The sequence below is a fragment of the Tauraco erythrolophus genome, chromosome 6, assembly GCF_009769465.1.
Source record: "Tauraco erythrolophus isolate bTauEry1 chromosome 6, bTauEry1.pri, whole genome shotgun sequence".
Classification (NCBI taxonomy): Eukaryota; Metazoa; Chordata; class Aves; order Musophagiformes; family Musophagidae; genus Tauraco; species Tauraco erythrolophus.
In genome coordinates, this window is record NC_141470.1 from 53,528,733 (window position 1) to 53,541,340 (window position 12,608).

Sequence of the window (12,608 nt, forward strand, 5' to 3'; positions counted from 1 at the left end):
CCACATTAGTCAGGCAGGATTTGCCCTTAGTGAAGCCATGTTGGCTGTCACCAATCACCTCCTTATTTTCCATGTGCCTTAGCATAGTCGCCAGGAGGATCTATCTGCTCCATGATCTTGCCAGGCACAGAGGTGAGACTGACTGGCCTGTAGTTCCCTGGGTCTTCTTTTATCCCCTTTTTAAAGATGTGGGCTATGTTTCCCCTTTTCCAGTCAGTGGGAACTTCACCAGACTGCCACGACTTCTGAAATATGACGGATAGTGGCTTAGCAACTTCATCTGCCAGTTCCCTCAGCACCCGCGGATGCACCTCATCGGGTCACATGGCCATGTGCACCTTCAGGTTCTTAAGATGGTCTCAAACCTGATCTTCTCCTACAGTGGGGGGTTTCGTCATTCTCCCAGTCCCTGCCTTTGCCTTCTGTGACTTGGGCTGTGCAGCTGGAGCTCTTGCCAGTGAAGATTGAGGGAAAGAAGTCATTGAGCACCTCAGCCTTCTCCATATCCCAGGTAGCCAGGTCCCCTGTTTCCTTCCTGAGCGTAACTTGTTTTTAAATTACAACCAGAAACTCTAATAGAACATGCTAGGAACACATGTAATCACTTTTATTTCTCTATTGTATCTTAGAATTTTGAATACACCAGATAATAAGATAATAATTCTAAAGGTTTTGGTCAGTTCCTTCTCAGCAATCAGTTTGCTCAGAGATCAGTTGAGATCTCCCCAGTTTTCTGATTTCAACAGGTTTTCATAAAAGACCAATTTAAACCCTGGGAAGCATTTCAACTGCCATTAGAGCTAAAATCTTTACCTGTCGACGATAGGTGATCTGTGTCTCTTGCTCAATTTCAGAGTCCAGCTCTGGAACATCAGATTGATCTGAATCTGATTCATCACTATTAGAATCAACTAGACACTCTGACACCAAGAAAACAGAAACAGAAGATGAAGCAACCTAAATTACAAACCAGAAAGTGTTTAAAGTAACCGCTATATGTTTCTGATTTGATACTCAATGTGTGTATTAACTACAACATAAACTGCTAATAATTGACGGGCTGAGAGGATCAACTCTGCTAATAAAGTAGAAAGAAGCTGACTTGTAAGTATAATAACTTTTTTGTTTGGTTTTGGGAGTGAATTAGTTTTCATTCATTAAAATTATTTCATCAACATGAACATTAGGAGGAAAGGAAGAAAGAAGAGAATGAATACAAGTATAAAGCAGAAACTAAGACTTGCAGAAAAACTAACTTAAAGAGAAGTAAAGAGCTCCAAAGAAAAACTTATGGTTAGGTGAGCCGCTGATATGAGTAGCAATTCTTCAGGCAGATTAGGAAAAAGAAAAGTGATAAAATTTTCAGTGACTATGGACAAAAAGAGTAGTCATTTAACGTTTCTGGCTTACATCTGGGAAAAGCCAGATAATGTTGTAGCACAGAGTTTCATTCCAACAGAAACTGAAAAGAATGCTCTGGCTGATAAATGATAATATATTTGGATCTTTCTGCAACCTTTAATTGAATGTTGCACGGTTTTTGTTTAAGAAACTAGACACAAAATCAGTCTAGAACACAAATGGATTTTAAAAGATCTCAAATGTAATTGCAAAGAGAGAATCACCACTCAGTAAATGTTTCTAGAAACATGCATTAGAGAGCAATCCTTGGAGGTATGCTACTTAACATTTTTATCAGTGATCTAGAGAAAAACAATATTGCTATCAATAAAGGTAGCAGATTATAGAGTTAGAAAAGCCATTAACAGGACAATTATCAACAGTGTGACAAAACAGATGTATATTGCACATACTGTCAGATAGCCAGAAGTAAGGCTATATTTCCAGGAAAACAGAATCTAAACAATGTAAACAAGGAATCAAGTTGAAAATGAATTCATACCATGAAGGATCAAACCAGTTAAAGGCTTTTTGGAGGCTTCATCAAGGAGATGAAGAGAACTAATAGTCTTGTCTTTCTGCATTTGGCACTGACACAGCCAGCACTGAATCAGCATTCATTTACCTATTAGCTGAGTCCACACTGACATGTCTTCATCTGATTCTAGCATTTAAAGGGTGAAAGAGCCTATTTCATTGTAACTCTATATACTTCTTTACCCAAAGGACTCTCTAAATTCCTTCAGGAATTTCCAAGTGAGGCACTCAGTTAATCGTTTGATTTTGGGAAACTCGGTCATAAGAATAATTGCTGTATTAGTCACCAGTGGAAACCTGAGCTACATTTTTTTCTAAATATTAAAACACCTGTAGTCTGCTTTAAAAAATAAAATGAAAAAATAATAATTATAATGCTTAAATTATCATCTAAATACTTCAAAATTTTAATCAAATGAGTATATACATCTTTTTTGTCCAGTGACATCTGGGGATCCAGTTGTTGTCAATTTAGTAAAGGGTGATACGTACAAAATCCATAAATTCATATCTATGGTCTGAACTTTTAAATTTTCCCTTTGCACAGGGAATACAGTGGTGAATTTTTTTTCACAATCTTGCTAGACTGAGCATACAGGGTACAGGCAAGTATTAGGCAACGTTATCAGGTACTTCATGCAGCTGCAAAGTTTAAAGAACAACAAAGTTTTGCAGGCTGACAATTTTGAATATTTACTTCTATACTTGCACTAAAGAATTTTACTTCTCTTTTAGCCTCCCCTCCTCCCATTTCTTTTTTTTTTTTTTGAGAGTTTACTTACCTTGGGGTGCTATATGAAGAGAATCTTTCAACTTCCGGTCAGGGACAAATTTCCACTGAAAGACTGAATGATCAGCTCCTCCAATGGAAACAACCCACTGGTGATCGTGTGACCATCTGACATTTGTCACGTGAGCAGAATGACCAAGGTATTTTTTAAACTTTGCTCCTAGAACAAGAATAAAAATCTCTTTCAATAAAGGTGGAATAAATGTTTCAGAAGTATCTTAGGAAAACATATCAAAGAATCCTTATAAAAGTAACAGTTTAATTAAGACAGTCTAATTACTAGTGATATTTTAATTAATAGCAGCAACTTTTTGCAGTATTCCCAAATACCAATCTGTCTTTAAAACAAATTTTAAAATTTGGATTCCAGGATATAATACCTTTAACAAGGCAAACACAAAGAGAGAAGACATATGATAGTGGTTTATGAGGTATACTAAAGGAAGATTTTTTTAAAAAAAATTTGTTGTATTAATTTTATTTTTTACAAGCCAAGATTTTGCCAATTATTATTTCTGCATTGAAAAGATGCAGTTATTTAAATGTTAAATTACGTCTATTTAGCTCTCTGAAAACACTCCTATGTATGTGCTCATAGCACTGGTTCCCACTGTTTATGCAACTCAAGTGCTCAGCACTTCTAGCAAATCATATTCTCACACCTTTAGTAGTAGTGGTAGTAGCAGATACACATCAAGTTAATGTTTTCACTGACTACTACAGAATTACAACACAATCATTGGATTAGTTACTAAAACGGAGTTTCTAACAGAACTCCATTGTGCACATTCTTGTGCCTTTTCTTTGGTTTTGCAATTCTAGTGCAAAATAAGGGATAAAAAGGGAACAGATTCAGTCTTCTTCAAATGGACAGAAGACTGTTTTCAAGAACATCTTTTTGGATTACCTCAGGTACCAATAAAAGCCTTATCACTTTGAAAATAAAACTGTAAAGATTGAAATTTCTGTGAAATTAAATGTTTTTTAATATCGCCTTTTACAGAAAGAGTTGAAAAATCTACAGGGGAATATCAGAATAATAATAATAAAATAATAATTATTATTATTATTTCTTTAAGCACATATTACTTGAAGACATATACTGAGACCTATCATGAAGATCATGCAGTTGTAGCCAGCATTAAACACGGAATGCTGCAAACAGCAGTGATGTAACATGGGAACTTTTTGTTTCCCCTTTCAAAACCTGGAGACTTGATCTAGTCCCCAGACAAACTTTGTAGGTTAAGAGGACTCTTCTTAATAATAGCTAGGGAACATTTCACAGGCTTTCTCTGATCATCGACATGTTACCAGCTTGAAGACACAGATCTCTGCTGTTGATAACTTCTTACAATTCAACTTGAATGGTGTCTAGAATTGAGTTCTTCAAACAGCTCTGAAAAAATGAAGCCTGTCTCGTCTAAAAAGATATGCATCTCTCCTCTGATCACTCAGTCCTGAACAGTAAACTTGAAAATTATATACATTGCTTCAGGCTTAATTTTTAAAATTTTTCACATCAGATTTGTCCTTATTGCTAGTAAAATTTTGAGGGAAAATGTGCTGGAAAAGTTTTTAAACTTCAAATAACATACAGTGGCATACTCTGATTACAGGACCAACAATTTATTGCCTCTAATCATTTAGTAAAGTTACTTTTTCCAGTTCCTAGCCGAAGCCTCTATCACACAGATCCAGAGGAAGGAGGAAAATTACTTGAAGACCACAGTAAAATATTTAAGATATGTATCTCATAAAAGGGTAGATATTGAATCACCTCATGAAATTCTATAAAAAAAAAGAAGTATTTTACGAAATAAAATATATATAAAACTTTTCAGCTATCCTATTCAAAATGCAAAATAAAATACTCTTTCTATTACAGTTGGCAACACATCAGTCTATTATTGTGTGCCACCTCTGAGCGCAAACTAAACTTCAAAGAATAAATATTGGCCATTAATTTTCAAAACCCCAGTTTTCTAAAACCTTTTTCTTCAATAACCAAAATTTAAAATCATATGTTTATAATTAAAGTTACTACCTTTTCTTAGACATGGGTATCGAAAGAGCTTTACTATTCCATAATCATCAGCTGTAACCATAACTTGCCCAATAAAATTTGCATCCACAGAATTTATATCATTTATATCTGAATATTTGGGCCAGATTCCGTTAACTTCAACGCCAGAAACACAGGTCCATGATGCCCACTGAACACCTTTTAATTCTTCCTTGTTTGTTACTTCTTTTCCACCTAAGAACAAAAATAAAGTCTTTTTTCAATATTCACTTATGCAGTTTTAAAGAATGTAACTTTTTTTAAATTCTCCAGAAACCAAATCCAAGTGAGACAGAATTAAAAACTGACTTCTAAAACTGTCTTGATCTAATATTGTCTATTTTGACCAAGAGTATCAGTAGCAGGGCTTCTCAAGACTACTTAAGAGAAGATCATGGGTTTGGTACTTTACAGTTTTTATTATTTCTTGATATCTGCTTGAGGCTGTGTTATTTTTAAATGTTTATCAAAAATATACATGTAGTCATTAAAAGATAAAGTTTGGGAAAATTTTGTTGCTGAACTATTCTAGAAACCTGGATTGTTTAGAGCAATAACTGAAGAACTCATTTACCTCTGGCCACTGTAAATTACTGAAAACACCAATTTTATGATTAGATTCATGTTACACTATTTCACATTATCTTGATCCATAATAAGATTGTTCCAATCCGAAAAAGGTTCATGTAAGAGCTCAACAGGAGGAGGCAAGATGCACTTGCAGCCCAGAAAGTCAACCAAATCCTGGGCTGCATCCAAAGAAGTGTGGCCAGCAGGTTGAGGGAGGTGATTCTGCCCCTCTACTCTGCTCTCGTGAGACCCCACCTGCAGTACTACATTCAGCTCCGGGGTCCCCAACACAAGAAGGACATGGAGCTGTTGAATTGGGTCCAGAGGAGAGCCACAAAGATGATCTGAGGGCTGGAGCACCTCTGCTATGAAGACAGGCTGAGATGTGGTTGTTCAGCCTGGAAAAGAGAAGGTTCCAGGGTGATCTTATAGCAGCCTTCCAGCAACTAAAGGAGGTCTACAGGAAAGCTGGAGAGGGACTTTTTACAAGGATGTGTAGTGACAGGGCAAGGGGCAATGGCTTTAAACTGGAAGAGGGCAGATTTAGATTACCTCTAAGGAAGAACTTCTTCTCTCTGAGGATGGTGAAACACTGGAACAGGTTGCCCAGAGGAGCTGTGGATGCCCCATCCCTGGAGGTGTTCAAGGCCAGGTTGGATGAGGCTTTGAGCAATCTGATCTAGTGGAACGTGTCCCTGCCCATGGCAGGGGGGTTGGAACTAGATGATCGTTGAGGTCCCTTCCAACCCTAACCATGCTAAGATTCTATGAATTGTTTTGATGAAAACTGATTCAAGAGTATCGGACAGTTCAGTCAAGTTTTCAAGACAGTGCTGTCTTGAAAATATTTACAATAATGGGTTTGTCACAAACTTTGAATCTATAAACTATATTCTAATATTATGTAACATACTAATTTTCTTTAATAGTCCTCTGCCATAAAAGACACATTTGAACTTGCGTTATCATTAGACTGCCCAGCTAAATGTCATTTTGATATTTTTACTCATTTTGAAGGTTGCACGATTGAATCATATATGTATCACAGCTTCTGTATTTCTTTTGTTTCCAGCGAGTAATTCCTAACATTCTGGCATCCTTGTATCAGATACTCTTATTTTCTCTACAGTTACCTAATCTTGTTATACTTCCAAATTCATTTGCATTCTGATTGTTTCTATTACAAATTTCTCGCTGTAAAAGCTCTTTCAAGTTAAATTCCTCAGTTCTGCTGCAAACATAGTTCTAGAAAACCAGATGACTCTTCTGAGATGCAACACGCTGATTTTTCCACACATTTTAAAAAACATACAGTGCAAGCAAATGATAATCCATTTAATATCCAAGCTCAGTAGAGTACAAAGGTATTAAGCTATTGCAAAACTGAATTTGAATGCAATGTTTTTCTTTTCCAAAAATATGAGAGCATCTCTACTATGAAAAGATGCATAATAAAGAATAGTAAACATATAAGGATAATATAATATAATATATATATAAGGATAAGAATATTTAAGTAACTTTACCAGAAAATGCTATACTTAAAATATTTGCTATATTTGAACATGAACTTAGAAAAAAATTTCTCTATAACCCAGTGCTTTGAACCAGGATGTACATTTGGCTGTTTTTACAAAACTACTATACGTTCCTTCTGTAATAAGTAACAAATATCATAAAGGCAACTCAGAATCTTACTTGGCATCCTGTAAAAAAGTCTCTTCCCATTGCCATCATTGGTCTGTAAGTATTTACTGTCTGAAGACCAATCCATATGGGTGATGAAACTTAAAGATCCAATACATTCCCCAACTTTCTTGTATCGCTGAACAACACCATATACATCCACAGAGCTGTCATTGGAACCAACAGCCAGGAAATTCCCATCTGGTGAATATTTCAGTTCATGAATAGCTTCTTTCCTGTCTTTGATATGAACAACCTCAGTCATATCTCTGTAGTATGAAAGAAAGCATGTCATAAGTATAGAAGAGTCTTACCATACTGTCAAGTTCCCAGTTTTAAAAAATGGACAAAATTGTGAAATGATGAAGTGAACTTTACTATCATGTGTGCAAACACAACACTGCTATTTTTAGAGCTGAGTAGGGCTTCATGGTCAAAAAAAGGGAAGGGAACAGTGACACAAGAAGGCACTGCACTGGGCTGAGGGAAAACGAACAAAAAGAACTGTTTAAGCTGGGTCCACAGCAAAAATTAATCAGGTAGATTACCAGGTATTTATTCACTCATGGAAGAAAACTTCACTGACATGAGACACAGATCTCATTCTCCCTTTAAAACTGTGGGATCACAGCAACAAGGCAGCACTGTTTCTATATGCATGATGTGCTAACCGCAGTGTTCCAACACATGGAAACAATCTAGGAAGTCTTGAAAATTTACTTGTGAATAATTCAAGAATAATTAACAGCTAAAACCTAAAGTAAAACACTTCCTAGAACACTGCCATTCTGTGCAAATAGACCAATATGCTTTTTCAAATGTGTTGTTGGAACAACATGAACACATGTAGCACACATTTAAAAAACCTTCTATCAGTAATTTAAAGCAGAAATGTAAGTGATCTCCTCATGTATGGTCACTACAGTGTCAATATACATACAATTTATAAAAGCAATTAGATAACATGCTTGAAAGAGTCAGTAACATATTTAATTTTAACTTTTGTAACATACCTAACTCGGAGCACAGTGAAAGAGCCGTCCTTCATTCCAAGAGCAAGATGGATTCCGTCAGTACTAACTGCAGCACAGCGAATGGGTTCCTCCATATTGCACCGGGCAATCAGGGCATGGTCTATTAAACTCCAAATTCTAAAATAAAGTAATAATTACGAATGTAAGGAGTGGTTTGTGACTAGTCATAGATAGCATGAAGTCTGAAATTTCTGCAGAATGCTGGATGTGGTAGTGTCCTATATTAAAATAATTTTCCACAAGGAGAATCTAAGACAAAAGAGTGAATTTTGCATACAGCAAAGAATATTCTTATATTCAAAATAGTGAGAAAATATCTAAGGAGAAAATGTAAGGGCAAATTAATATTGTTTGATTTTCTGAATATAAGAAGAACAGCAATATATGCCAATAGATACTTTTAGACTACTCTGTGAAAATTCCACTATTATTTTAATCATGATAGCCAAGAAGAACATTAAAGAACAATTAAAGACTTTGCTCATTAAACATATTCTTTCCTATTAACAAGTCATTATTTGTAACTCCTTACATATAACTAGATAATTTTAAAACATATAAGTTTTTACTACATGATACATTACAACATCTATCATTTACAAGATGTATCTGGAATCCTAGGGCATTATTTCAATATTCATAAGTTACTACTGGTTTGCTCAACCATGTTACATTTAAGATATTTTTACAAAAATGTCCAATACATTCGATTTCTAAGAAGAGAAAAAGTGATTTTGACAAAAAAATCCCAACTTGTAAAAGGGAGTAATTTACTGGGTTTTCTCAGAACATAGAGTCTACTTACTATACATTCATTAAGTCTTATGAAACTCCCAAGCTACAAGTTAATTCACATAATGTGAAAAAGTGAACATAAGAGTAAAAACCCTAAGTTTTCATCACAATTTTCTTCATTGTAACCTGTGAATGCCTAACGTAACTCCTGAAAAGGCAACACTTACAGGATACTTGTGTATGAGTACCTAATGTTAGGCCAAACAAAATTTGTTCAAATTTTGTATATTTCATTTTATGAAATATGCATTTCCACTGTATTTTACTACTGAAGAGCACTCATGTCATGCATAAATTAACTGGTTGAGAAGCACTTTGATGCCATATTTTCATACCTTTAAAATGCACACATTTCAATTCGGTTATCTACAAAATGAGGAGTTTGTATAAAACTGTATGCGGTTAAACAAACAAACGAGATTTAACCTGACTGATCGATCATCGCTTCCAGTCATTGCTAGCGGTTTTGTAGGATGGACAGCCAAAGCCCACAGCTCTCCTTCACAGTGCCCCTGCATTATCAGGAAAGGCTTATTACGCTCATGCACCACAATCTCAAAAATTTCACTATCTTGTGTCCCAACGAGTATATGGTCTCCTCTCCAGCAAACACTTCTTACAGACAGACCTGTAGAAGAGATCGTTACTGAGATACATCCTGAGAATTTCTGAAACAAAGGTACCGTAGCACATGCCAAAACATAAAAGCCAGAAAATGTCAAGAAGGATCCATATACCTTCTCTTATTCCTCCATTTATTCCTTTTATCTATTCCATATAACACATATTGTCCTTGGAACATTAACTTTTTAAGCTTAGTATTACAAAAATTAAAAAAAAAACTGGTGAACCTTATTTTAACAAAGGACATGTAGCCAATTCTTTTATTACAAGATCTCTGACAGAGAAAGACAATACTGACATTTGAATACGAAATTATGCATTTTATGTCTTTAAATTTCAACAAAGGTAGCAGACAATATAAATTAAAATTTCTGATCAAGCCATGGACCTTAGTACTAACTAGATGAACCTAAATTATATGTGACAGAAGCATCAGTGGAACATGCGTTATGTGTAAGACAGTCAGAGTCCAATTCTCCCCAGCTTGTCTCCGAGACGCTTCCCCTAGAGCAAATCTTTGTAACATCTTATAGTATCTGGAATTATTTTTCCCACTAAACAGAAAATAAAAAATAAATCAAATTGAAACAACATATAAACAGATAAGAAGGGTTTATGATGGAATTTAACATGTGTTTCTAACAACTGAATTAGTTTCCAGGCTTAGAGTGGACGTGGGCACTCACAGGCTATACCTGTTCATACTTAAGGCTGGGAACAATAAAATGGAAGTTAGGACAGTTGTACACTGAGCATCCAGTCTTAGGTGCCCAATTTTAGGAATATGCACCGTTTAAAACAGGCTGTGTTTATTACATTCCGATAGTGCAACTCAATTTTGCCAATTTCAGGTGTAGATAACCAGATGGTAGCAATGTCTAACTTAATTCACTTTGCCTAAACACTGACTTTTGTGGAGAGTAGCTCAAGAATGATGTTTGAAAAACTACTCTGGATTAGTATGTGAGACAAAATTCTATCAAGCGAGAGAAAGGAATATTGTCATGGTATGAGTTGATGTGCTTTTGAAACATATTTTTAACTAGGTAGAGGGAAAAGAAGAGCCATATGTTATTCAATTTACATTGGAAAAAAATTGCAAGACTCGGAAGCGGTGACTGGGTGGGTTAGCAGGCCAGTCTGGTGTATCTGCACTGATCTTTTAATTCCAACAAACCTAGCTTTAAAAGCAAAGCTCCTGACGGTGCCTACTTACCATGCTTTGCATTACGAGACAGACTACAAATAAAGACTCCCTCCACATGAAACAGAACTGAAAGATGTGCTCCAGAAGTGCATTCAGTGCACTCCAACTGCAATACAAGGCTCAGTCTGCTGAACCAGAGGAGAGCTAACGCCCCTCAAAACGCAGATATATCATGCTGCTCTAACTCTCCACACCAACTGTTTTGTTTTACAGATTTGTTCTTATTTTGCAGCACTGGTGAATATGACCACCTTACCATTCAGCCCTATAATCTAGACATTATATGACTACGTTGTCTACAGTAACTAAAAATTAAAGAAAGAAACAACCAGAGTCTTTGATGAGGACGATCAAGACATCTGTTTTAGTAATTTGGAACTTCTTATGGCGGAGGGAGACTTTTTGAAAAACAATTTGGCTACTTGGAGATATATCTAGAGTCAATTAACTGCTCCGCAAGCCATTCACAGTGATACAGAACTGGAGTTCATGTTCAAAGATAAAATCACCAAGAGATGAGGTATAGGAGCAGCAGAAAATGCAATAATGAATAGAAGGACAAGTCATAAAGGCAATCCTCAAGAGGACACAATAAGAAAAAAAGACTGAAGGGAAAAGATTGAGGAAACTGAATTTGTTAAAGACAGGATTTTTAAGAAGCTATTAGCTCTGTCATGGGCATTTGACAAGCCAAAAAGATGAGGATGGAGTTCACATAAGCAATCAACAAGAATCAAAAGAGCTCATGGGAAGGGTCAGTTCTATGAAAAGTAAAGGAGACAATCTGGAGTGGAGAACAAGTTTGAAAGAATGAAACGAGGAATGAAACACAGCTTTCAACTACATGCAACAGAGCTGGGAAACAGCAGTCAAGTAAATGTAAATGTACAACTGAGTCACTGTACCCCAAGGCATTTAAAATGGAAAGTATTCCATCTTGTTGCAATATTTCACGATCTTGGTGGGAATGCCAAGTCAACTACAGAACACAAAGATTTACCTTTTAATCAGTTAGTTATTGACCCTGAATATCTGATTGCCATCAGACATTCTACTACATCGTCAAATTCTTGGCAAGATACTAGGAACTAACAAAGTGACTGGGGGCAAAGAAAACCAAATGCCAACAAAAGCAATATTGTGACATTAGTGCTTCAGTATATGTTTGTATTCTTTTCCTGAATCACTACAGCAACAATATCTTTAACACCAGCAGAACATGCTGAAGACTGCTAGATGTAAAATTTTAGCATGACACAAACTGTATACTGAAGTCACTGGTATATGTAAGCAGCTCTAAGCACTACAAAACTGTAGACTACATCCAAATAGCTTTTATGAAAATTTGGACAACTAGCAAATGCAATTTCGGTACTCTGCTGTTTTACGTTGCAGATCTCATTGTGTATTCTAGGTTCTCTTAAAGCATTACTGTTCCTTGTTAAAAACTGCTGTGCTGTAGAAAAAATGTGCAGTTTATTGGTTTAGAAGAAAAAAAATAAATCTCTGTCTACAACTTCATAGTATGTTTTACAATAACTTTGAAGGACTATGTGACCTTCATACTAGTGGGCATGATGAAATTTCTTTTCTAGTAAATAGTTCACAGTAACATACATGAAGTAACCTTTTTGGGTTTTTGAAGTCTTGTTCAAAACACTGGTAAATTTCCTACCTTATTGATATATCAAAAGCGACAAACTTCTTTTTACCTTTATATCCCTGGTCTGTTTCCCTGAGATCAATCACAGTAATTGGTTTAAAATTTAAGTCCCACAAGCGAACACAGCCATCCCTGCCACCAGTGGCAAACCCCTCTTCGCATGCATTCATGCTGAAAATTCCTGCCTAAAGAGAGAGAAAAACATATTTTTAACAATACACACAGATTAGAGATAC

General features: G+C 35.7%; 1 protein-coding gene across 3 annotated transcripts in view; it reads right to left on the reverse strand.

Annotated features, from left to right (window-relative positions):
- Nucleotides 1-12,608, reverse strand: part of EML5 (EMAP like 5) — a 117,311-nt gene that overhangs the window by 63,285 nt on the left and 41,418 nt on the right. For all 3 annotated transcript variants that reach the window (XM_086612639.1, XM_086612638.1, XM_086612637.1), the window contains exons 6-12: nucleotides 12,422-12,557; nucleotides 9,305-9,506; nucleotides 8,063-8,200; nucleotides 7,062-7,318; nucleotides 4,776-4,988; nucleotides 2,721-2,888; nucleotides 814-920 (exon numbers count right to left, since the gene is read on the reverse strand). In XM_086612639.1, the coding sequence (XP_086468765.1) occupies nucleotides 814-920; nucleotides 2,721-2,888; nucleotides 4,776-4,988; nucleotides 7,062-7,318; nucleotides 8,063-8,200; nucleotides 9,305-9,506; nucleotides 12,422-12,557 (1,221 nt within the window). The remainder of the gene's footprint in view (nucleotides 1-813; nucleotides 921-2,720; nucleotides 2,889-4,775; nucleotides 4,989-7,061; nucleotides 7,319-8,062; nucleotides 8,201-9,304; nucleotides 9,507-12,421; nucleotides 12,558-12,608) is intronic.